General features: G+C 38.0%; 1 protein-coding gene across 1 annotated transcript in view; it reads right to left on the reverse strand.

The window, feature by feature from the left end:
- CAPS2 (calcyphosine 2) overlaps window positions 1–27,751 on the reverse strand; it is a 46,006-nt gene that overhangs the window by 15,402 nt on the left and 2,853 nt on the right. Inside the window, 9 exon segments of the mRNA XM_012173937.5 lie at window positions 5,608–5,727; window positions 10,756–10,823; window positions 13,218–13,340; window positions 19,749–19,919; window positions 21,600–21,645; window positions 23,241–23,274; window positions 23,277–23,289; window positions 26,538–26,649; window positions 27,088–27,150. Of these exon segments, the coding sequence (XP_012029327.3) occupies window positions 5,608–5,727; window positions 10,756–10,823; window positions 13,218–13,340; window positions 19,749–19,919; window positions 21,600–21,645; window positions 23,241–23,274; window positions 23,277–23,289; window positions 26,538–26,618 (656 nt within the window). The 5' untranslated portion in view covers window positions 26,619–26,649; window positions 27,088–27,150.

Below are 27,751 nucleotides of genomic sequence, written 5' to 3' on the forward strand. Positions count from 1 at the left end.
CCCTGGAGCAGGAAATGGCAACCCACTCCAGTATTCTTCAGTGGAAAATTTCATAAACAGAGGAGCCTGGTGGGCACAGTTCAAGAGGCTGCAAAAGAGTCAGACATGACTTAGCAACTAAACAAAAACAACAAATTGTACATAATATATGAATAACTTCTATGCTAGAACTTACCATATCAAAGTGCTACAAAAGTCAGTATGAAACAGAGATAGCATGTTTGTGCCTGGCACTGTTGCAAGGCTAACCCATAGCCATTTCTAACCCTCTTCTTTGCCTCTCTCCCATCACTGAATTTGTATTCTTAACCTCTTACAACTAGAAGCGACAAAGGGACCCAGTTCTTCCAAGTAAACTTCCAGGAAAGACTTTCTTTTGTCTTGATAAGAGAACGGCATGGAAAGAGTTCCTGCCTGTGAACACGGCGGGGATGTGATGCTAGTAGCCACAGCAGCCATCAGGCAACCATAAAGATCTCAGGGAAGCCAGCCCAGAGCTGTGCCTCACTAAGCCACTGAACTAAAGCCAACAACTGGCCACCTCCAAGCAGCTAGTTGTATAAGGAAAATAAATCCTGATTCGTTTAAGCCACTGGCAATCAGGTTTTCAGTTGTGGGTAGCCGAAAACATTCCTTGCCAAAACAGAGTAGAGACAAAGAGTGCTGGATGAGGCTCCAGTCTTGGCCATAGTTCTAGCTGTGAGACCTCAGATCAGTTATTTACTCTTTAGGGCTTTATGGCTATGATCTCACAAAGACTGCCAGTCCTAAAATTCTGTTTAATAATATGAAGCAAAACCCAACGACACACACTTTGACACCCTACTACCAATATTCTCCTCTGAAGAGTCAGTGATGTCTCTTTACGTCCCTTCCTAAGTAATTTTATGATATTCCCATAAAACTGCAGCTATAATGAAATTGCAGTAATGTAGCTCACCGAGATCCTGAAACGTTATACCTCTATAAAAATCCAGGTCTCTATGAAAGGTAAGCAACATACAGCAAATAAGAACCTGTCAATCAAATGAGAGTTCTGAACACAGAGTGTAGCCATGAGAGATTGGTCATCTCAATTCAATTTAATCCATTAGTAATAATGTGATCATTGAATGCCCACTATGTGCCTGAAACAGTTCTGAATGCTGAGAAAATAAAAGCAATAAGAATAATAGCTACTATTTATTAAGAACCTCTTAGATACTAGTCTGTATTAAAATCTTTTTAATGTGTATTAGTTCATTTAATGCTTGTAGTAACTCAGTGAAGTGTTATTATCCCCGTTTTAAAAATACGGTTTATACAGTTAAACAGTTAGCACATGACATAGCCAAAAAAAAAAAAATGCTCATAATCATTATATTATTTTGCTTCTCAAAGGTAAACAGAACTCAGTTTGACAGTGATAGATTGGAATAACAGTTTCAAGGATTCTAATTTTCTTGAAAAGACAAAAAAATAGGCATTTATATTATAAAATGGGAAGTTCCATGTTGGAGTTTTCAGTATCCGATACGTAGCACCAATACTTCTCCAAGTTCTTAACCAACAGAGGAATAAGAATCAGGCGGATGAAGACTCACATATAAATTTTCTTATTGCTAAAGCAGTTGGAAACCATGGTTTAGAAATGTAGCAACAAGCTAAGTCCTTAACACTAGAATTAAACAGACTAACCCACTCATTCCCACTGGGGAAGCACCCTGTAAAGCTCAGTGCACAGGACAGAATGTGTACTTCTGCAGACATCTGGATCAAGGAACAAGAGGGGAGGAAGGCCTGTACTACACGTGCCAATGCCTGCCTCCCACTCTATGGAGCAGAATTTTTTCCTCCTGTTCCTCTGAGAATAATGACTAAGGGCAGTGAAGTCCATCAATTCAATAATTCTAATCCAACTCCCACAGGACTTTTTGTAGAACTAGACTAGCTAAATCTAAAACTTATATCAAAGAGGAAGGAGCCAAAGTGTGCCGAGACAATACTAAAGCTAAACAAGCTTTAAATATTTAACATATAACAGTACTAATTAAGAGGATAATTCTGGTGCAGGGATGTATAACAAGTAGATGAGACTGAAAAAAAAAAAAAAACCTAGAAACCACCAATACATTTGTAACAAGTATTATCTGGCATTACAAGTCAGATAAATAACGAGTTGGTGGTAGGGAGAAATTTCGTAAAGAAGATACAAGAGACACTAACAATAAATGGAAAGATTGGTAAACTGGTCTACAATAAATTTAGCAACTTTTGTTCATCAAAGGACACGATCAAGAGAATGAAAAGGTGACCAGAGGAGGAAAAGACACGTCCAACAAATAGAGCTGAAAAGGGATTTATAACTAGAATATATAAGTTCCACAAATCAATATGGAAAAGATAACCCAATAGACTTGCAGGGACTATACAGAATATCCTAGAAGAGGATATCCAGGTGACGAACATACATATGCAAAAGTGCTCAACATCATTAGTCTTTAGTGAAATGTAAGTGAAAATCACCAATATATACCCATAAAATCACCAGTATATACCTATGTTCAAACTACTGCACAATTGCACTCATCTCACAAGCTAGCAAAGCAATGCTCAAAATTCTCCAAGCCAGGCTTCCACGGTACGTAAACCATGAACTTCCAGATGTTCAAGCTAGATTTAGAAAAGGCAGAAGAACCAGAGATCAAATTGCAAACATCTGTTCGATCATCAAGCAAGAGAGTTCCAGAAAAACATCTACTTCTGCTTTATTGACCATGCCAAAGCCTTTGACTATGTGGATCAGAACAGACTGTGGAAAATTCTTCAAGAGATCAGCACACTAGACCACCTGACCTGTCTTCTGAGAAATCTGTATGCAGGTCAAGAAGTAACAGTTAGAATTGGACATGGAACAACAGACTGGTTCCAAATCGGGAAAGGAATATGTCAAGGCTGTATATTGTCACCCTGCTTATTTCACTTCTATGCAGAGTACATCATGAGAAACGCTGGGCTGGAAGAAGCACAAGCTAGAATCAAGATTGCTGGGAGAAATATCAATAACCTCAGATATGCAGATGACATCACCCTTATGGCAGAAAGTGAAGAGGAACTAAAGAGCCTCTTGATGAAAATGAAAGAGGAGAGTGAAAAAATTGGCTTAAAACTCAACATTCAGAAAACGAAGATCATGGCATCTGGTGCCATCTCTTTATAGCAAATAGATGGGGAAACAATGGAAACAGTGACCGAATTTATTTGGGGGGACTCCAAAATCACTGCAGATGCTGACCGCAGCCATGAAATTAAAAGATGTTTGCTCCTTAGAAGAAAAGCTATGACCCACCTAGACAGCATATTAAAAAGCAGAGACATTACTTTGCCAACAAAGGTCCATCTAGTCAAAGCTATGATTTTTCCAGTAGTCATGTATAGATGTGAGAGTTGGACTATAAAGAAAGCTGAGTGCCAAAGAATTGATGCTTTTGAATTGTGGTGTTGGAGAAGACTCTTGAGAGTCCCTTGGACTGCAAGGAGATCCAACCAGTCCATCCTAAAGGAAATCAGCCCTGAATAATCAGTAAAGACTAATGCTGAAGCTGAAACTCCAATACTTTGGCCACTTAATGTGAAGAACTGACCGCTTAGAAAAGATCCTGATGCTGGGAAAGATCGAAGGCAGGAGGAGAAGGGGACCACAGAGGATGAGACTGTTGGATGGCATCACCAACCCGATGAGCATGGGTTTGAGAAAGCTCCGGGAGTTGGTGATGGAGAGGGAAGCCTGACATGCTGCAGTCCATGGGGTCACAAAGAGTCGGACAGGACTAAGCAACTGAACTGACGGATACCCATAAGAGAAACTAAAATGAAAAATATAGATAGTTACCAGTACTTGTAAAGATACGGTGCCACTAGCACCTTCTTACTGCTACCGGTGGGAGTTTTAATTGCAACAACCACTTTGGAAGACTATTTGACAGTATTCTTTAAAGCTGAACAAATGCATAGTAGATGGGCCAGCAATTCCACTTGTAAGTGAGTACTGAGCAGAAATGAGTACATGTGCTCACCAAAAGGCATGCACTAAAGTTGATGGCAGCACTATCCACAAACTGCCGAACGTCCACCAACAGCTGTGAGTAAACAAACTGTGGTATATCTATATAATAAAATGCCGTACAGTAAGGAGGATAAGGGACAACTGCAAATAACACAGATTAAACTCGCAAACGTAACGTTGAACAAAAGAATTCAGACTCAGAGTCCAAGTTTTGTGAGTTCATGTAAATTCATAACCAGATAGTAGCAATCTACAATGTTAGGATGGAGAGGCTAACCTGGGGCGGCAGAGGAGGTGTGAAGTAACTGGGGTGCTGACCTGTTTCTTGGTCTAGGAATAATGCATAAGTTTTGTTCAGTTTGTGAAAATTCCTATGCTGTACATTTAAAATGTGTACACTTTGTGAATGAATGTTTTATTTCTATAAAAGTTTACTTTAAGAAAGAGAAGTTTAGACATATGGTAGCTGAGATTAGCTGTAAGATTAGCTCATATCCTAATCTTCAGGTCACATAATTAATTTACCCACGATAACAGGGACTTTGCAAACGTGATTAAGTTAAAGATCTGGAGATGAGAAGATTAACCAGGATTATACAGGTAGGTTCAGTGCAATCACAAGAAGGATACGTGATACCTACAGAAGAGGAACAGCAGAGTAATAACACTCCTCTGCTTTGAAGATGGTGGAGGGACCACAAGCCAAGGAACAAAGGCAGCCCCAAGACACTGAAAAAGACAAAGAAGTGATTCTTCCCCAAAGCCTCCGGAAGGAATGCAGTCCCGTCAGCACCTTGATTGTAGATTTCTGAACTCCAGAAGTGGAAGAGAATAAATGTGTGTCGTTTCAAAAGTACTATTTGTGGTAACCTGTTACAGCAGCAATCGGAAATTAATACATGATACCTTCAAATATTTAAAGGTATGGAAACTTCTAGAAGATAAGATAAGGCTTCTAGAAATAAAATAAGAATGAGACAAAAACACCAAAGTTATAAGAAAGTACTGACAATTACAACAATCTGAAAATATTAAAAAACTGCTCTAAGAACTGGTGGGTTTTCTATTCTATTAAATCTGAGGCTAAATGTCAATTATTGGTGAAGTTGGTGAGAACTTTCAGTGGACTGCACCAGCGAACTATAAAAGTTCATACCAAACCAAGTATTTTTTACTTCATAAAGTACAAAGTAAAAGGCAAAAAGTAATATTTTTTAAAAAAATACTAATTTCGAATATATTATGTCATCGAAATTCAGCCAATATATATTGTGTATACACAGATGTCTCAGTTACTACATTATGTCTTTTCACATGTATTTTTGCCTAAGTTTCTGGCTGTCATTCCTAAATTATAAACAGAAGATCTGGAGGGCAAAGTCTATCCCAGTATCTTAAAGTGACAGAACTGGGATCTGAACTCCAAAAATTCCACTTTCCTTTACACAGAAAAGATAAAAACACAAAGGAAAAAATTTCCATTAGCCACAAAAGTACATTTGAAAAATATATTTATAACATACTACATCCTTATTTTATTAAAAAAAAAAAAACCCTCTTACTTTGTTTCATGCAGTGTTCTTTTCCTAAATCGAATAGGTGCCAGCTTTGAATCTGGAAGGATATGAGAAATTTCTTGCTTCTCAGAGGTGAAATTTTGCTCTGGATCACTGATTACAGCCCTATACAGGAAAACACAACAGTCTGACAATTAAATATTATAATGAAATGCTCTAGTATTCACATATGTATAAGCAGTTGGGAAAACCCATATACAAATGCCACTTTATACTACTGGCAGAATGAATGATCTGCCAGATAGTAAATGAATAAATTTAATAATTAAAAACATCATACAAGTGAATATTCTTATCTATCTCTTTTTTCCATAAGTATTAGCTAAAAATAAATAGAAGTTTCTGAGAGGATTTGGAGCTTCAGGTCTTCCTCTTACTATTCTTTAAACAAAAAGACACTGTACCAAGGACTTCTGAATAAAAGACAGGAAGTAAACTATGTGAGCAACCATATGGATTTCTGGGGTGGGGAGGAAGCATTCCGAGCGGAAGGGAAAATAAATGCAAAGTGCCTGAGACATCAGTGAATCTGGTATGTTTTATAAGGGAGGAAGCCAGACAGCAAAGCAGAGTAAACAACAGAGAAGTAGGAAAAGGGGTCTGGGGTCTAATGGTGGGCAAAACATGCAGGGACTGGGGAGAATGTATTACTGACCCCAGTTTTTTGGCACTCCTTATTCACGCCCTTGGCATGCCCTCATTATAATGGTAGTGTACTTTCTTTGGCTTTAAGTTTAGCCATTGCAAATGCTTTGGCAGCAGGATGGCTCTGTTGGTCTGACCTGAACTAATTTGTGCAAGTGTGGGTTGTTTGGGAATCTGTTCATCTAGGATAATCTTGGCTAAGTGGTCCAGCTGCAAGTAGGGAAGGACTTTCCTTTTGAGAACAAGTGGGTTAACCAAGCTAACAAAGATGGCAGAAGCACAAAAAAGCAAATGGAAACATGAGGTTTTTCAAGGATTAAACTCAGAATTAAGCCCACTGATTTTGGTCATATATAATGGGCCAAAGTAAACGAAAAGTAATAGCTATTCAGCCAAGCCTAGCCTGGACAGCTGACCTGAAGACACATGAGCATTAATGAATGACTACTGTTTTAAGCTACTAGGTTTTATAGTGATATGTAACCAATACATGTGCATACTCAGTCACTTCAGTCATGTCTGACTCTGCAACCCCATGGACTGCAGCCCACAAGGCTCCTCTGTGCATAGGAGTCTCCTGGCCAGAATACTGGCATGGGTTGCATTTTCCTCTTCCAAAGGATCTTCCCGACCCAGGCACTGAACCCTTGTGTCCTCCGTCTCCTGCATGGCAACAGATTCTTTACCCACTGAGCCACCTGGGAAGCAACCAATACATAGGTCTTACAGATTTTATTCTGATTGACATGGATGTTACTGGAAGGTTTGATGTGGCTTATTGTTTTTAATGAACTCACTGGCTGCTAGGTTAAGAAAAGACCAATTAGGGGCAAATGCAGGTACAATGAGTCCAATTAGAAAGTGTCTGAAATAATCCAGGAGACAGGAGATGACAGGGTGAACAGGGAGGGTGGCAGCAGAGAGGGATAAATTTATTTTGATGGTTGACCTGAGTTTGCCAATGAACTGCATATAGGATTTGAGTGAAAGAGAAGAATTAAAGGTGTTAACAAGATTTTAAGCCTAAATAACTTGAAGAATTATTACAAATAGCTGAGAAAAGAAAAGATCCAAAAGGCAAAGGAGAAAAGGAAAGACATACCCATCTGAATGCAGAGTTCCAAAGAATAGCACGGAGAGATAAGAAAGCCTTCGTCAGCAATCAGTGCAAAAAACCAGAGGGAAACACTAGAATAGGAAAGACTAGAAATCTCTTTGAGAAAATTGGAGATACAAAGGCAACTTCTCATGAAAAGATGGGCACAATAGAGGACAGAAATGTATATGGACCTAACAGAAGGAGAAGACATTAAGAAGAGGTGACAAGAATACGCAGAAGAACTATACAAAAAAGATCTTCATGACCCAGATAACCAGGATGGTGTCATCACTAACCTAGAGCCAGACATCCTGGAATGTGAAGGCAAGTGGACCAGAGGAAGCATCACTATGAACAAAGCTAGTGGAGGGGATGGATTTCCAGCTGAGCTATTTCAAATCCTGAAAGATGATGCTGTGAAAGTGCTGTACTCAATATGTCAGCAAATTTGGAAAACTCAGCAGTGGCCACAGGGCTGGAAAAGGTCAGTTTTCACCAATCCCAAAGAAAGGCAATGCCAAAGAATGCTCAAACTACCACACAGTTGTACTCATCTAACACACTAGTAAAGTAATGCTCAAAATTCTCGAAGCCAGGCTTCAGTAATACGTGAACCATGAATTTTCAGATGTTCAAGCTGGTTTTAGAAAAGGCAGAGGATCCAGAGATCAAATTGCCAACATTTGATAGATCATTGAAAAAGCAAGAGAATTCCAGAAAATAAATCTACTTCTGCTTTATTGACTATGCCAAAGCCTTTGACTGTGTGGATCACAATAAACTGTGGAAAATTCTTCAAGAGATGGGAATACCAGACCACCTGACCTGTCTCCTGAGAAACCTGTATGCAGGTCAGGAAGCAACAGTTAGAACTGGACACAGAGCAACAGACTAGTTCCAAAATCAGGAAAGGAGTATGTCAAGGCTGTATATTGTCACCGTGCTTATTTAACTTAGATGCATAGTACATTATGAGAAATGCTTGGCTGGATGAAGCACAAGATGGAATCAAGATTGCCGGAAGAAATATCAATAACCTCAGATATGCAGATGACACCACCCTTATGGCAGAAAGCGAAGAAGAATTGAAGAGCCTCTTGATGATAGTGAAAGAGTAGCATGAAAAAGTTGGCTTAAAACTTAACATTTAGAAAACTAAGATCATGGCATCCAGTCCCATCACTTCATGGCAAATAGATGGGGAAACAATGGAAACAGTGAAAGACTTTATTTTGGGGGGCTTGAAAATCACTGCAGATGGTGACCACAGCCATGAAATTAAAAGACATTTGCTCCTTGGAAGAAAAACTATGACCAACCTAGACAGCATATTAAAAAGCAGAGACATTACTTTGCCAACAAACTTCTGTGTAGTCAAAGCTACAATTTTTCCAGTAGTCATGTATGGATGTGAGAGTTGGACCATAAAGAAAGCTGAGCACCGAACAATTGATGCTTTTGAACTGTGATGTTGGTGAAGACTCTTGAGAGTCCCTAGGATTGCAAGGAAATCAAACCAGTCAATTCTAAAGGAAATCAGTCCTGAATATTCACTGGAAGGACTGATGCTGAGGCTGAAACTCCAATATTCTGGCCCTCTGATGTGAAGAACTGACTGCTTAAAAAGCCCCTGATGCTGGTAAACATCGAAGGCAGGAGTAGAAGGGGACGACAGAGGATCAGAATGTTGGATGGCATCACTGACTCGATGGACATGAGTTTCAGTAAGCTCTGGGAGTTGGTGATGGACAGGGAGGCCGGGCGTGCTGCAGTCCATGGGGTTGCAAAGAGTCGGACATGATTGAGCGACTGAACTGACAGACTGAACTTGAAGAATATTGTTGCCATGGAAGAAAACTAAAGAGGATTTCATAATGAGGGAGCGAAAGAGAACAACTTTCAGAAACCAAAGCAACATTTTCCAACGTTACTTTAGGATTTGGGTTAGGGCTGCATCAGCATATAGGGGGTTACTGAAGACCCGATACTGGATGAAATCACCTAGAAAGTAAAAAGAGACGCCCAGGAAGTAGAAGTCCTTGTGTATTCCTGGGTATAAAGGATAGGAGAGGTGAAGAGGAGCTAAGACAGGAGACTGAGGACTGGAAAGGAGGAGGATAAACCAACCACGTGTGGTATGCCAAAAGCCAAGGGAGGGGAAAAAAGTGCTTCACAGAGAAGAAAGTACTCAACCCAGCAGATGGTACTGATGGGCTGAGTAACTGAGAATTAGGTATTGCCATTAACCCAACAATATGGATGCCACTAGAAGGAAATGGCAACCCACTCCAGTGTTCTTGCCTGGAGAGTCCCAGGGACGGGGGAGCCTGGTGGGCTGCCATCTATGGGGCACACAGAGGCGGACACGACTGAAGCGAGTTAGCAGCAGCAGCAGCAGCTATCTTATGAAGAGACACTGCGGTGGCATTTTGGGAGAAAAAATGTAAAGTCAGTTCATGAGGTAATAAAAGGGGAAATACTGAAGACTGTAACAAAACTGTGTCTAAAAATTAGTTAAGAAACAGGTATATAGACTATCATTCTTTCCCCCAGCCAACCAACTAAGTAGTTATCTTTTTCAAAGCTAAACTTGAGTCTTACCTCTGCTGTGAAGACTTCATAGACTATTCCAGCCGCTTCTGAAATCCTGCATTACTTACATATTCATGCAATTTAGCACAGCAGGTATTGAAACTTTATCTAGTTTTCTAAGGGTTGCGAAACTTTACGTTAGGCCCTAGAACTCTTGACAATCCCACAGTTCCCAAACTGTGCACTGAGTCACGCTCTGGTGTCACAGGGAAGTTGAAGGAACACCACTGGATATGTTTTGTTTTTGAGGGAAATAGTGATACTCATAATTGTGGCATACCACAAAAACTACTAGCTCCAAGTAATTCACAGCCTCAGCAAAATACCACATTACACGCCATCAATGAATGGTATCACATCTTTGCAAAACCGGCTTTTCTACAGTTGCTGTGATAAAAAGGGGGGGGGGGCCAGGTGGGCTAGAAAGTGAGCGTGGCAGCATTTATACAATTCTGAGATTTGAGAGATTACTTGTCATCCAAGAAGCCCATATGTCCCATTAGTGAGTAACTGCATATTTATGAAGGAAAGAAACACATTTTTTTTCAATTTGTATTATTTTTTCAGATGACCATTAAGTTATCAGGAAGAAAATATTTACTAAACTATTTAGACAAAAAATGCTTAGTAAATAGAACTTTTAAGTATTTCTGTTGGGCAAAGAGCCTGGTGGGAAAAAAAAGTGCGGTAAACAGAGAAAGTATGGAAACCTCTGAGCTGACCATTCCAATGCAGATGTCATGCATAAAAAGGAAATGTAACGAATGCTTTCTGAATGGATCTCTATCAACACTTGCCTGGACAAGTGGTCTATCATCACTTGCTCTGCAACCATCTGTTTCTTCTTCTCTGCAGCCACAACATCCTGAGAAGAGAAAATGAAGAAAACGCCATTGTCCATAAAGCAGAACAATACTATAGTTAATACAAGAGTCCTAAAACGTAAATAAGCATTTCCAATTTCTTTCTTAAAGATTACCATACCATCTTTTCCCAGTGGCTTTCCCAGTGGCTCAGCAGGGAAAGAATCTGCCTGCAACGCAGGAGCCACAGGAGACACGGCTTTGACCCCCGGGTCAGGAAGACCCCCGGCTCAGGAAGATCCCCCGGGTCAGGAAGACCCCCCGGGTCAGGAAGACCCTCGAGTCAGGAAGATCCCCGGGTCAAGAAGACCCCTCCGGGTCAGGAAGACCCCCGGGTCAGGAAGATCCCCGGGTCAGGAAGACCCCCTGGAGAAGGAAATGGCAACCTGCTCTGGTGTTCTTGCCTGAGAAGTCTCATGACAGAGGAGCCTACAGGCTACTGTCCATGGGCTTGCAAAGAGTTGGACATGACCGACAGACTAAGCACATCCATATCATCATTAATAAATTTGAATTCCAATTATTTAATCTAAAAACACATTTATTTGCTAAAATGTGATACCGTTAAATTTTGGCAGAAATCATCAGTGATTTCCGTATCAGTCAGACAATGGCTGTAAAATCCAAAAGCAAGCGAGAGAGGCGACATTGATGAGTCTAGAGTCCATGGAGAACAGGCACCTTTGGTGCTGACGTTTACGGTGACTTACACTTTGGAGGAAATGTTAGAACCACCCTCAGGCACGTTGATTTAGAGAGCTGTGTAAACAGAAGGCAGATTAGAAGCAGAAATCACGCAAATGCAACTGAACAATGACAAAGTGGAAGAGATGGACATGAAAACCGTAAGCTCACTGCCTCTGTTCATCTAGTTAAAAACTAAGTTGAAAAGTTTCCACCTGCATTTAAAATGTACATTGGTACTAACTTCACCTGCATTCAAAATTTACTTATGTAAAACATCTCCTTTAAAAGATTGATACAGGGGTGCTACCACAATAGAGTAAAATGTGCTTAATGGTGAATTAAGATACGATGCTGCTAAGAAAGTAATTGAATGGGAAAAGAAATCCACAAACACCTAGATGGCTCTGGATTATACTAAGAGCAGCAGCCAAAAGGCCTTATGTATTTTGTAACATCCAATCAAGTATAACTTTAGTGAAAAATGAAAGTTGTTCAGTCATGTCTGACTCTTTGTGACACCATGAACTGTAGCCTGCCAGTCTCCTCCATCCATGCAATTCTCCAGGCAAGAATACTGGAGTGGGTTGCCATTACCTTTTTAGGGGATCTTCCCAACCCAGGGATCAAACGAGGGACTCCTGCACTGCAGGCAGATTCTGTACTGTCTGAGCCACCAGGGAAGCCCCCAAAGAGTATACTTTGGAAATATACCAAAATAAGCCTTATCTGGGACACAACTTTGCCCTATAAGGAACATTTTTTAATTTTTCTATAACCCTGGTAATATTTGTTTTTCTATTAAGTATAAACATCTATATAATAATAGGCATATAAAACAATGTACGTGTGATTTTTAATAAACAAACAAATTACCAGCTTGGGACATATGCAGAAAATCAGTCCACCTGGCTAGAGTTTGATGACATCTTGCTGTCAGTTCAGAATGGATTGACTCAGGATGATTGCTATCCAAATTAAATCTATTTTGAATATCCACTCAATGATAATATATCTAGCTAAATCCACGTTGTTTTATTATTATTTAGGCCATCTAAAGCAGAATTTTCTCAATTTTAAGCCAACACACACTGATAGCCCATCAATCAATTATAGGTGTACCTGAGGTATTAATCACCTGGGGGAGTCTAGGGAGCCAATGGCCTCCAACTTCAAGCAGCTTGGTCTGCATACACCAGGACACTATAGAAATGCTATAATTATCTACTTGAACAATAACTAGTCTAAGTAATACTCATTAAGAAATCTCACTGATTTCGTAAAAGGTATAATTTAAAGTTAACATTGAGACTAGGGCTTTGCTTCCCTTTTCCTAAAGAAAAATTACATTATCCCTGCCCTTCAGTTTTATTAGCTTATGATTTTCAAAACAAAAAGATTATCCAGCTACTTCTTTGTGGGGAAAGCGGTGATACCAGATTAGCCCATTGTCTTCATGGTCAGTTAACATTCTGAACAGTGTAAACTAAATTTTTACAAACTTCCAAAGATGGAAGATGACTTTTCCACAGTAAACATACCAAACGTCAATCCATGGTAGAAGTGAGGACTGAACCTGGCGTATTAATGACTATTCACCTCAGCTCAACTTCAACTGTCAGAAGCACTTATTCAAATTTAAGGCTGCAAAATTTTGGAGGACAAATCATCTTAAACGGTTTATCAAATCAGTAAAAGTACCATTAACTTACAGCATCAGATTTTCCTGTTCTCCGCTGGAGAATGTGAGGGTTGTCTGCATAACCCTGCTGTAGCAGGGCTTTCCTGTCCAGAGTTGTCAGACCATCTGTGATGCCTTCTGTACCTTGTACACACTAGATGTGAAGCAATAAGTGAACCCTCATATGCATGCTTAGAACATTTGTTTTTAACAATATAAAGAATAAAATAATGACTGGATACGTCAGATTAAGAGTATAGGCTCTGATAATCAGACCACCTATAGAATCCAGCTCTCCCACTTTCTAGCTAGACAACATCTCTGTGCCTCAGTTTACTCATAAATAAAATGGCAATTAATTAGTAACTGTTTTGTACTCCAAAAAATGATTAAATGAGGTGATACATGGCCAACACATTTCATAAGTATTTGACATATAGTAAGCATTACATAAAAAATAGCAACTATTATAACTATAATTGTCCATTTGAGTCTTTGTAAATACAGTTAATAAATATGGGCATGTCATTCATTTATAAAGCTAAGTTCGCAAGTAAAATGATACTAATATACGGGTGTATCCTTTGAGATTGTTAAAATCAAACACAAACAGAAACCAGCCGTAAAAATTCCCTGAGCAGACAATACCAGTTTAGTCATACAAGCAAAGCTTAATTTAGCTTATTTTACAAGACAAGTGAGACTAACTTGACCAGGGTTACTTCCTGCTTATGTCTCTGGAAATCATAAGTGAAACTTAAACTGTTCCCCCAAACTGATATGAAGTAACCACTAACCCATCCATTATCACTTAAGAAAATTCTGGTATCATAACCAATCACTGTGAAGCATAAACAGTCACTGCCTCCACGCTATGTAAACTGTTTTATAACAATAGCTCCCTGGGTCTCTTTCCATGTTTAATTTGAGTACTTCCAGTTCACAAACTGACCATTTGACGTGTACACAAAACTTTTACTAATTACTGCTTTGGTGATTCATTGGTTTTACGTCTGCTATTTCTGAACTTTTAACAACCTTCTAAAGAGGTAAATGCTAAATTTTTCTCTGAATACTAGATGTGTTTATATGACCTTAACAAAATATAATGCTCCAATAGGATGACAACTTATCAAAACTGTGATAGATTACAAGTGATCTCCCAGGGCTTGTTCTTACTTTAGATTTTCCTTGAAAGGTCTCATTTCATCTTCATAGTCTTCGCTGTCTCCATGACCTTCGATTGCTACATGAAACCTTATTATACATTTGTTTATGATTTGTTGCCTGCCTCTTCTGTTGTAAGTTCCATGAGGGCAGGAACCTTGTCTGTCTTTTTCATTGCAGGATCCCTGGTGCCAGAGCAGGACCACATGAAGTTGGCACTGTATATGTATCCAATGAATGAATAATAAATCTTAAGTGTGTACTATAGTGAAATAAATTTATGAGGATACTTTATAATTGTATTTATTTACCCACTAATATCTGTTTTTCCTAAGTAGTGATTTCACAGTCACCAAAAAGATGTTTAACATTATATAAGGTAAATTTAAGAAAGATTAAATTAACAGACATGTTTCAGTATAAGCCAGGTTCTATATTAAGTATAGGTTGGAGGAAACTTTCAAAGGCATCTTACTTTGTTTCAACTTGTTTTCAGCCTTTTACCCAAGGGAAACAGTGGCATTTCCACTTGGCATCTGATTTAACCTCTTCAAATCAGACTTCACTGTGATATCCCCCACTCCAGTTAATGAAAAAATACACCCTTTGAACTGCTCAGCTCAAAAAGCCTTAGAGTCATCTTTCATCTTTCCTTTCTCTCAAGCCTAAAACCAATCCTTCACCAAAGATTCTGAGCCTTACCTTCAGAAACTGTCTAGAATCGAACTTCTCGTTGTGACCACTTCTTATCCAAATCTGCTGCAACCACCTGCAAGCAGGCATCCTTATCTCTTGCCTGGATTATTGGGATAGCCTCCACAGTAAAACCCATTCTCAACAAAACAGAATAGAAGATAAAGACCTCTCTGATCTGCCTCGCAGCCTCTGCTTCCATTTAACTCACTGAAAAAATCTCCTCCCACCTCTCCCTTGCTCTTCTCCCTCATCACACTGCTCTTAATATTTCTTAACTACTCCATGCCCACTCCTACTTCATGACACTGAGAGTTTCTTCTAACTGGCTTGCCTCTTATCCCTTTTGAATGTGCCCTAAAATGTTACCTTATGGAAAAGATCTTCTCTGATGATCCTGTACAAACTACAACCCCAACCTTGGCTTTCCAAGTTTCCTTTACTCATAGCATTTATCATCATCTATCATATTAGAGGACTCCCTGGTGGCTCAGAAGATAAAGAATCTGCCTGCAATGCAGGAGATCGGGGTTCCATCTCTGAGTCAGGAAGATCCTCTGCAGAAGGGAATGGCTACCCAACTGGTTCATTCATTCATTTATTCTTTTTTATTTTCCTGCAAGAGCAGGGACATTTGTCTGTTTTAGTCACTGACTATAACCAGTGCTTGGAAAGGTATCTTGCATATCATGAAACATTAGAGAACTATTTTTGAAAGAATAAACAATGAATGAATTAGTAGGTGTTTTGTCTATTTATGAGTTGGTGAAAAAAGGTATACTTGCAATGATAACACGCTAGTAAAGTCACGCTCAAAATTCTCCAAGCCAGGCTTCAGCAATACGTGAACCGTGAACTTCCTGATGTTCACATTGGTTTTAGAAAAGGCAGAGGAACCAGAGATCAAATTGCCAACATCAGCTGGATCATCGAAAAAGCAAGAGAGTTTCAGAGAAACATCTATTTCTGCTTTATTGACTATGCCAAAGCCTTTGACTCTGTGGATCACAATAAGCTGCAGAAAATTCTTCAAAAGATGGGAATACCAGAACACCTGACCTGCCTCTTGAGAAACCTATATGCAGGTCAGGAAGCAACAGTTAGAACTGGATATGGAACAACAGACAGGTTCCAAATAGGAAAAGGAGTATGTCAAGGCTGTATATTGTTATCCTGCTTATTTAACTTAGATGCAGAGTTTATCATGAGAAACGCTGGGCTGGAAGAAGCATAAGCTGGAATCAAGATTGCCGGGAGAAATATCAATAACCTCAGATATGCAGATGACACCACCCTTATGGCAGAAAGTGACGAAGAACTGAAGAGCATCTTGATGAAAGTCAAAGTGGAGAGTGAAAAAGTTGGCTTAAAGCTCAACATTCAGAAAACAAAGATCATGGCATCTAGTCCCATCACTTCATGGCAAATAGATGGGGAAACAGTGGAAACAGTGTCAGACTTTATTTTGGGGCTCCAAAATCACTGCAGATGGTGCTACAGCCATGAAATTAAAAGACGCTGACTCCCTGAAAGAAAAGTTATGATCAACCTAGTGAAGTGAAATGAAGTGAAGTGAAGTGAAGTGGCTCAGTCGTGTCTGACTCTTTGCAACCCCAGGGACTGTAGTCTACCAGGCTCCTCTTGTCCATGGGATTTTCCAGGCAATAGTCCTAGAGTGGATTGCCATTTCCTTCTCCAGGGGATCTTCACAACCCAGGGATCAAACCTGGGTCTCCCGCATTGTAAACAGACGCTTTACCGTCTGAGCCACCAGGGAAGTCCCATGATCAACCTAGACAGCATATTAAAAAGCAGAGACATTACTTTGTCAACAAAGGTCCATCTCGTCAAGGCTACGGTTTTTCCAGTAGTCATGTATGGATGTGAGAGTTGGACTATAAAGAAAGCTGAGCGCCAAAGAATTGATGCTTTTGAATTGTGGTGTTGGAGAAGACTCTTGAGAGTCCCTTGGACTGCAAGGACATTCAACTAGTCCATCCTAAAGGAGATCAGTCCTGGGTGTTCACTGGAAGGACTGATGTTGAAGCTGAAACTCCAATCCTTTTACCACCTGATGTGAAGAGCTGACTCATTTGAGAAGACCCTGATGCTGGGGAAGATTGAGGGCAGGAGGAGAAGGGGACGACAGAGGATGAGATGGTTGGATGGCATCACCGACTCAATGGACATGGGTTTGGGTGGACTCTGGGAGATGGTGATGGACAGAGATGCGTGGTATGCCGCAGTTCATGAGGTTGCAAAGAGTTGGACACAACTGAGTGACTGAACTGAACAGAACTGAATACAAGTACTATTAATTAATATTAATTTGGGAATTAATATTATTTCCTGTAAAATTGAATTTTGATTTTCAGTGTTTTATTTAAAGGTATTTCATTACTTTAAAAATATATATTTATGTACCCACACAGATATATATAAATTTACATTTTAGGAGGTAAAATAATTTGATAGTGAGATTCATCACCTTTTATACTAAATGGAAGGAAAACTGAACATAGGAATTTTGCCATTAGAATAAAGCAGAGTGGAACTATTTTACTGTTTGATATTATCAGTTGATTGATGTATCAACCTATTTAATTAGTAGCTATAGCCTTTAATTATTGTCTTGGATTCTAAATTCATCTAACTTTAGCTTTTCTTTATCAGCTGCTGTTGCTGCTGCTAAGTCACTTCAGTCGTGTCTGACTCTGTGCGACCCCATAGACAGCAGCCCAGCAGGCTCTGCCGTCCCTGGGATTCTCTAGGCAAGAACACTGGAGTGGGTTGCCATTTCCTTCTCCAATGCATGAAAGTGAAAAGTGAAAGTGAAGTCACTGAGTCATGTCCAATCTTTATGAGCAAAGAGAATCAATTTGCATGTGAATTCCTGCTTTAAAGAGGGCTATATTTCAGATATCAGGGACCTCTTTTATTTCTAGAGATTTACTATCCCAGTGGTAATTCATGTAATTATAATAGGATTTATTAACAGCAAATTTATACAGCAGTTTTGGTTCTAATAAGAGTATAATTTAAAATGACATCAGATAAGTTGCTCAAACTCCATAAGTACAAGATTATTATATATAGAATATATAGAAACCAGGGATTTTTTGTAAGACTACCAAAGACATATTAACTTCTAATATGTAGGTTAAAAAAATCAAAAAAGTAAAACAAGATCTTCTCCAAAAGAACATATGCAAATATTGGCTTTTATTTGTAAAACCCTTACTCATTCATATGGGAAGATTTGCAAACAATATTTCTCTTCTCTTAAACCAAAAGTAAATAAGCATCCTCGTTTGAACTTGTGTTCAAGGGTATCAAGGTTTTACTTTAAAACTATTTGAATTGTTCTGCCGTGAAAAGGAAAGCATGCACTTACAGAAACTTTCATTCTGTTTTCCCAACATTATTACAGTAATCTAACTATCACATGGTAGATCCTACAGATACTACACACCCAGATGCTAAACAGTTATGAAATTGTCCCACCTGCTATTACAGACACTAGAATACTATATGTATGTACATCTGTTTGAATCTGGAACATTAGTTTTCAAATAAATGGGGAACCCATGTATACCTGTGGCGGATTCATGTTGATGTATGGCAAAACCAATACAATATTGTGAAGTAATTAACCTCCAACTAAAATGAATAAATTTATATTTAAAAAAAATTTAAAAAGACCAAATAATCCCATAACTTTTGTTACTCTTTTAGCTAAATACCATGAGTTTTAGTGAGTTCCAGATAGTCCCTACATGGATTAGGGAAAAAAAAGCTGATATGCCACTGCTCCTTACAACTTATTTAGGTATAAACTGACCATTCATGAATATAGGAGCAAAGTAAATATAATAAATTTAATGGCTTTTCACAAGCATACCAGAAAGGTCAAAGTTGAATTTTAGAAAGGTTTTACAACTTATTCTTTTTACTCAACAATAAATGCTAAGTAAATACAACTATCAAACTTCCCTGAAAATACATTATTCTTATTAAAAGTTAACTGAATGAAGAATTATATCTAAGTGCTCTTTCTTTATGACCAGTAGTAGCATAAATTATGCTTTCAAACCTTTCTAAAATTCAAGGTTCAACTTATCGATATGCTTGTGAAACACTATTAAATTTATCATGTTTCCTTTGCTCTTATATTCATGAATGGTGAGTCTATATCTAATTAAGATTAAATACAATATAACAGCTTCAGCAATTCATGATATTAAAAATATCTCCCTAACTCAACTAGAAAACAATCATGGCGTGACGACAGCTTTAAAATAAGACAGGGTCACTTGAAAGTCTGAAACCACTTTTGACTTTAAAGTTTAGTCTTTAAAGTGAGACAAATAGAGTTCAAGACAGCTACATGGGAAACAGATATGTAATATTGCCTTATTTCCAACCTAAGGCATGTGAAAAACTACAGAGAAAAGATAGGTCATATGACTAAATTTTTCACATCTGAAAATGGTGATAATAACCCACTGAAGTTGTTGTGAAGAATAAACTAGTTAATTTAAGTAAAGTCCCTAAAAAGAGTCCCTGGCACATAGAAATAAGTGTTACCTATTATATTTTATTATGATTAACAGCAAGATAAATCAGGCAAAGAGATGTTTCTATAATACAAACACTGTTTTCTTTAAATTCCATTACAGTTTTGTAAAGCCTCATACATCACCTTATCATCTGTCTTGTTTCTTGGAGTCTGTTGATATGTGACACTTGACTTTGCCTTTTCGGCATTTCTCTGACTGTATTGTTTATATCCCCCTTTCGTTTCAGTTTTGTATTGCTGATGTTTTAGTTTGTATTTGTCTGTTGGTGCTGGCAAATTTTCAGGTATTCTGTCCTGCTCCAAGAAGTAAAAAGAAAAAGAATGCTATTGTGATAAAAAATTCAAAATTACTATTAATTTTCCTTATTAACATCAAACAAGTTTACTATTTACCTTAGCATTTATGCTTAATAAATAGATCACTATGATCTATTTTCTATGGAGAGGTAATATTTAAAACATTTAGCTGGTGCAGCATGCCTGAGTGGGCACTGGCCTCAAATACCCTAAGCCTGTATCTTGTTTCACAGCTGGACATCAGTCCTAGCTCTAAAACAGAGAGAAGAAAGAACGACTTTTCTCTCTACTTAGGAGTTTCAGATAGATTATTTCACTGCTGCCTCAGAAAACCTCCACTGCAGAACATTTCTTCCAGAATAGTCATTGAACTTGGAGGTCACTAATATTGAGAAGCTCCGGTTGCCAGTTCTAGAATATTGAAATATTCTGTCTTAGGGTGTTATCTGGCTCCCTTCCACATGACCATGGAATGAAAGGTAGCACAGCCAGGAGATAAGAGAAACCTACAAAGAATAGTAAGAAACTATATACTGTCCCAGAGAGGGCCAGCAACTCCAACAGGAGGGTGAAGCCGGTACATTTTCTATTTGAAACATTTTATATCCAAGTCTATACCCCAGGAGAAGAATGAGAGGAGGCTTTGGGTGGAAACTGTAACATGATGCCGAGTAAGGCACTTTCATGTAATTTAACCAAGACAAGATGGCGGAGATCACGAAGGGAAAAAGATTAACCAAGACAGAAAAGCGAGCCCACCTGGGCATAGACTGCTAGTCAGAACTTGTGCTCGTGACATGAAATAAAACCCTTAATGTTGTTTCAAGGATAAATATGTCCCAAGGAGACAGCTTGGAATAAGTAGTTATTATTTACTTCATAGTATCCTCATAGCCTAAAGTATGTCAAGAGACATACAAGTTTCAAGAGACCAGTTTTATATTGTTCAACTAGCAACATCTGATCTAATTTTCTGTGGGACATGACCGAAGCGACTTAGCAGTATAAACCTGTAGTTTACCAATTTTGTACGGCATTTTAAAAATGCCATTCTTATGTGAGGCAAAAATGTAAAGCAAAGTAAAATTTATCAACAGTATTGTCTGAGATACTAATATACACTATGTGTGTGTGTTAGTCACTCAGTTGTGTCCGACTTTTTGGACCCCATGGACTGTAGACTACCAGGCTCCTCTGTCCATGGAATTCTACAGGCAGGAGCACTGGAATGGGTAGCCATTCCCTTCTCCAGGGGATCTTCCCCACCCAGGGATTGAACACAGGTCTCCTGTATTGCAGGCAGATTCTTTACCATCTGGGCCACCAGGGAAATCCAAATAGACGTTAACTATATTTAAACTAAACAAAACATAGATTGACCATAATGAAATTTATGGATTAAATAGAGTGACAAGTGCACGCTGTACTTCTGAAAGTTGGTAATGAGAAGTAAATACTAACCAGGTCATATAGATGATGCTGAGTATACAGTTTGTGACATGGTGTTACCCAACCAAAAGCAAAAGACGATTTGTTGGGTTAAAATGAATATGGGCTGTACTAAGTGGCATATATGGTAAACCATCCTTAAAAAATAAAATTAAATGACACTAGTGATATGCTACCTATAGCACTGTGTTCAAATGTTTATAATATGAAATACCAAGTAAAAATTACCTCATCATCAGAGTCAACAAGGCTTCCCAGATCAAGTTGTGGGACCCTGAAAGAAATAGTTATGTATTCCATAATTTTTTTTAAAATGAGTCTTTAATAGTTGCAAGTCATATATGCTATATCTTACTATATAAACAGGTAAACTTAGCCAGTGGTGTGCTGGCTCTTACCAGCTGTGAGAGGCTTTTGTTAAATGTTCAGTAATATTTCGCACAGGCTGTTAACACAGAATTATTGAGACTAAAATTATGTAAACTTATAATTATATCAATTATATGAAAAACAAAGGTAATAAATATTCAAAACCCTCACTTCTTAATAGCTTTACTATACTTCACTATTTCTTGCTTTATAGAGGTTATTTATAGCTATCATATCTGAATGTCAATACATGGCTGGCATATCTTTCCAACTCTGTGTTCAGTGATAGACTGAAATCAGCCACAGTGGGATAATTTACACAAATATGGGCAGATGTTATGAATCAGGCCTTGATATATTATTGTGTTGACTTCCAAGGCTGATAAACATGCTGGAGAAAATGTTAGTAGTGCATATTAAAGTATCACCTGTAACTGTCACGTGGCGAGTAACAAAAAACTGAAGAAATACTATTCTAGTATGCAAAACTATTACTTGATTCAGCAAAGAAATCGCTCATGTCACTCTACAATTAATGACAATATCAACCAATATTCACCCTGATGGATATTTTCACAGAAAATGTATAAGCAACTTAAAATATACTTAACTTTATTTATAATTAGCAAGCAAAATATATGATAAGCTTATAATACATGTCTAGAAAACCAGTTGTTAGACATTTTCCAGCAAACAGCTGACTGTCATCACATACTCAGTATTGTATCTAGCATGTACACCTAGCTCTGTTCTTTGTCTGGATGAGCAAACAGGTATCTATTTTGTGGAACACGTGAAATTGCTGATATTTGCCCATTGTTAATCTATAAAAATGTCATTTTTATATAGTTCATGTTAATATATTACTTTTTAATTTCTATTTTCCAAGAAGCCCTGTAATTTAATATATTGGATTGACCAAAAAGTTCATTTGGATTTTTCCATAAGATGTTACAGAAAAACCCAGATGAACATTTTGACCAACCCAATATTTGAAAGAATATAAAAATCATATCCTTCCAAATTTTAAAAAGCAAAAATTTAAAATATATAACAATTAATGTATTCCAGTCCAAAATTAAATCACTTTAATAAGACTGATAAAATTGTCATATTCCTCAAGATAAGACTAAACAACAGATAACCTCCCATTAAATCCATTTTGACTATCCCAATAAAAGTACAGTATTTTATATAAATTTTTAAATGCTCTTAGTTGAATTTTCTAAATAAAACAATATTTTAACTTTTTCAGGAAAATAGAAAAATGATACTAGAAAATTAAACAACAAGAGAAGTATTAGTCTTAGTCCTACCATCCTATCACAGGAAATACTTCAGTTTGGACAGAATAATTTTCAGGGCATCAACATGTATATAAACTTTTCTGTAGTTCATAATCATAGCTATATACATAATTTTTCTTTCTCTTTTTGCTTCTCAATGTATATTTCCATATTTACCCATTAAATAGCTCAAATGTGAAGAAAGGTAACTTACACAGGTAGGCAAGGATCCTCCATAGCACATGATTTGAGATCCATCTTTGCTTTAATTTAAAAAAATTAGATTAATCAGTAGGCATGTGTCATTTATTTATACTTTAAAAGATAACCAATGTGCCAATGCAACAAAACCAATTGTAATTTTTCTCAGTAAGCTTACATAAGAAATATTTAGGAAGCCCCAGCCCTACTGTGCTTGGTATGCTGAGATAGGATAATAATCAGCATAGGACTCTGCTCAGGAAGACATTCACTCACAATGTGGAAAATACATGCTGAGACAGAGCACCTGCACAGAGCGTGTGTACCCAACCTAGTCTAGGGAACTGAGGTAGCTTTTTTCCAAAATTAAAAAGGAAACTTTAAATGGAGCTCTGAAGGATAGGTAGGAGTTAGTTAGCCAGACCAAGAGAGAAGGGGGAAAACTGCTCCAGCCAGGAGGAACAACCTGTACAGGCCCACAGGCAAGAGCTGACAGAAAAGACTGAAATCCAGAGTGTGAGGAGGTAGTGGACAGAGCCGTTAAATTATAGTGCAAATTAAGGAGCCTGGACTTTATCCCAAAGGAAATGGGAAGACAGTATAGGATTTAAGCAGAAAATGACAAATATATGCAGGTATATGTTTGTAAATATTTGATTTTATTGCTAAAAAAATGGGTTCAAAGCGAGGGGATATATGGATACCTGTGGCTGATTCATGTTGAGGTTTGACAGAAACAACAAAATTCTGTGAAGTAATTATCCTTCAATTAAAAATAAATAAATTTAAAAAACTAATATGTCTCAATACATTGACAATAAAATGTCATCTTTATGTACCTGTGGGGGGAAACAATAGGCAAAGACCTGACTATTACAGTGAGCTTAGCCACCATGGAATAAGAACTATGTAGGAATCTTAGGGAAAGCTAAAGTTAAAAGCAGGAAATAATTTATTTATAAGCACTTATAGCTTACTTGTGAAATATTATCTAATGGGTCATTTTTATATTGATAGCAAGTACAGACATTACATTCAAGACTGGGCTTCATCACTCAGACTACGAGAAAAATTCAGCTCAGTATCAACTTTCACATGGCATTGTATTAAGTACTGTCCCAATAAATAGTTAAATTGCAGGAACGTAAAGTCACAAGAGGATCATCTAAATGGATGTATATATATTTAATATATAATAATAAAATAAAAATATATATATTTGTTCTATTTAATTAATAATAAATTTACAATATAATTTCATATATATGAAAGAGTGAAAAGTGAGTGTTAGTTGCTCAGTTGTCTCTGCCTCTTTGTGACCCCAGACTGTAGCCTGCCAGACTCCTCTCTCCATGGGGTCCTCTGTGGACAGAGGATCTAAATAGAATATAGCTGTTGTTTTCATCGTCATCATGATCATTATTATTCCCAAGAAAATGTTTTAACAGACATATTAAAAATCTGTTAAATAGGTCTATCTAATAATGAGGCCATAGGGATAAATATTTCAGAATGGCAGTTATATTTCCTGTCTAGCCACAATAAAATTGTGCTAGCTAATCCAGAATAAAGATAAATTATAGTTTGCAAATCCCTAGGCCAGAGATCAGCAATCTAGACACAGCTTTGTTTTTATGCTAAAGGTTTTGTTGGCACACAGCCATGTTCATTTATTTACAAATTGCCTATGTGTTCTCAAAGAAACTGCAAAGTGGAGACACTGTGCAGCCCATAAAGCCAAAAGTATTTTTATTTTAAAAGTTGGATATTTTTGTATCCAACGCTTTTTTTTATCCAGTTCATTTTTAATGAATTTTATTTTTTAGACGACTTTTAGGTTCACAGCAAACCTTCATAAAATGTACAGAGATTTACATATTCTCTGAACTTACACCTGTATAGCCTCTCCCAAGAAGGGCTGCTTTGATTAAAATTATCAAATAGTTCAGATTTAACCCATAATATTGTGAACCACAAAAACCCCAAAGCTGTCACTCATGCATATAAGGAAAATGGCTGAACACAGAGGAAACAGCACAGATACTGAGGTCAGAACTGAAGCTCAAAATCCTGACGAGTCACTTAATCTCTAGGAGCCTCAGTTCTTCCATATTTAAAAGCAGGTGAGGCCGGTCCCCTTGGGAGATGGTCCACACTCTGGAATGTGCTTCTCCCCGGGCCATCCTTCCCTTTGGGGATGGACCATATTCTGTCTATGCAATTCGTACCTCTAAATAAATCCACTTCTTACCTATCACTCTGTCTCTCCCTAAACTCTTTCTGCAACCAGAAATAAAGAACCTGAGCTTTAGTGAGTCCTGACACCAGCCTCCAATTAACTCTGGATGCTTGGAAGGAACCCTGAAACATCTCAGAGAGGAATGTTAAATTAATTAGGTTTATTTGGAACTAAGGCCCCCACCGAGGTGGAGGACGGAATGATGCTGTTGGCCCTTCTGACTTCAGTCAAGTAAAGCCTGGACTCTGTCGGCCTTTGCCCCAATTCTATGCTCAATTCTCCTCTGCTCAAGCCCCATCATGAACATGCATGGACCCTTTGCTTAAAACTTCCCCAGCTTTTCAGTTCAGGGAGACTCTGCTTTGGGAAAAGGTCCCTATTGTTCTCCTTACTTGCTGCAAGTAATAAATCCTTCCTTCTCCCAAGTAAATAGATGGATAAAAATAAATAAGGGAAGTCAAAAATAATACCTAACTCAAAGGTTTGTTGTAAGAATAAAGTAAACTGTTGAAACATTTATTGCGTTTGCTGATAAACAGTAGGCATTCAATATTTGAAACAGTAAGAAGAGCAAGGAAATATATATCAATGTTATGTATTTCTAAACTAAATTTTATGTTTTCTCAATTCTGTGGTGATTACAAGGACAAAGTAGCTTTACACTTACACCTAATCAATAATATACAGTAGTGATATTAGGAGGGTTGAAAAGAGTGAAAGTCCTAACAACAGAAGCCCAGATTCTTTCCCTACCTAGATAACACAAAATATATATTGATTATTTTCTTCTTCTTTCTCCTTTTTTATTTTTTATATTTTATATGTATGCAGACATTCATAGATAATTCTTAAATAATAAGAAAACATTGATAATCAGCTTAATTAAAAATAAAACATTCAAGTAATGATCAATTTTAAAGTAATGATTATCTTCAATATTTTCTGTTATTCAAATCTAAGTATTAATTCTAAATATTCGGGAGGATGAACTGTCATAAAAACACGAAGAAAGGAGTCAGAAAATTATTTAATGAATCATCCTACAAGAGGAAAATTATATAGCATACATACTTGTACTGGCTTCTTTCTTCCAGAGAATGGCAGAGTTTGAGTTGAAGGAGAAGCAGCAACTCCTTTAACATCCAAATCCATTCAAGTTCATGTATTTACCAAGCAGTATACTCTGAAAAAGGTAAAACAATATAAAATGATAATTCTTATTCTAATTTTAAATAAGTCATACAAACTACATAATAATATTACATGGAAAGCAGTCAGGTGGTTAATCACTTTTCCGTCTTTCACCAAAATCAACTTTCTGTGAGGCGACTACATTATGTGGGGCAGCATTTATGGGGTAAATATTAGTCTGAGCAATGGCCCCCCTGAAGACGTTCATGTCCTAATCATCAGACTCTGTGAGTATGTTACCTTAAATGGCAAAAAGCTTTCCAGATATGATTAAGTTAGGATTTCAAAATATGGAGATTATCCTGAATTATCCGGGGGACCCAATTAATCACCTTATAAAAGGAAGGCAGGATGATCAGTGTGAGAAGGACCTGAAGATGTACGCACAGGTCAGACAGGAGCTCGGATTTTAAGCAGCATTGAATCATACCTTCAGTGATTAAGCTCTCGTTCCAGGTGATGCTGACTCGCTGTGTAGATGTCTTTTTGAAACCTTGAAGGAATGTAAATGTACTCTTGTTATGATGTTCTTTGTTATGACAAGATATAAAACTGTGTTGAAAACCAGTCTGCTCCAGAGCATTTCCTCAGAGCTATCTGAGAGTATGTTTTCCAGGCCACAGTCCTCCTGCGTGCATGCTAGTCACTCCAGTTGTGTTTGACTGTGTGTGACCCTATGGACTGTAGCTGGCCAGGCTGCTCTGTCCATGGGATTCTCCAGACAAGAAATTGGAGTGGGTTGCCATGTTCTCCTCCAGGGAATCTTCCTGGCCCAGGGGTCGAAACCATGCCTCTTAGGTCTCCTGCATTGGCAGGTAGGTTCTTTACCACTAGCGCCACCCAGGAAGCCCCGCCCACTATAGTCCTCAGTTTTGACTCAAATAAAACTCTCTTCTATTCATGTTGCCGCTGTTGTTGTTGTTTAGGTGCTGAGTCACGTCCGACTCTTGGCTATTGATCTTCCCCATTGACGCCCATTTCCATAGCCCTCTCTCGAAAAAACCCTCACCCTAAGCCTGGGGTTCTACTGCGTGAGCAAAGTCAGGAAAATTTACCAATCCACAGCCGACTTATTCTGAAAGCATCCCCGATCG

The sequence above is a fragment of the Ovis aries genome, chromosome 3, assembly GCF_016772045.2.
Source record: "Ovis aries strain OAR_USU_Benz2616 breed Rambouillet chromosome 3, ARS-UI_Ramb_v3.0, whole genome shotgun sequence".
Taxonomy (NCBI): domain Eukaryota; kingdom Metazoa; phylum Chordata; class Mammalia; order Artiodactyla; family Bovidae; genus Ovis; species Ovis aries.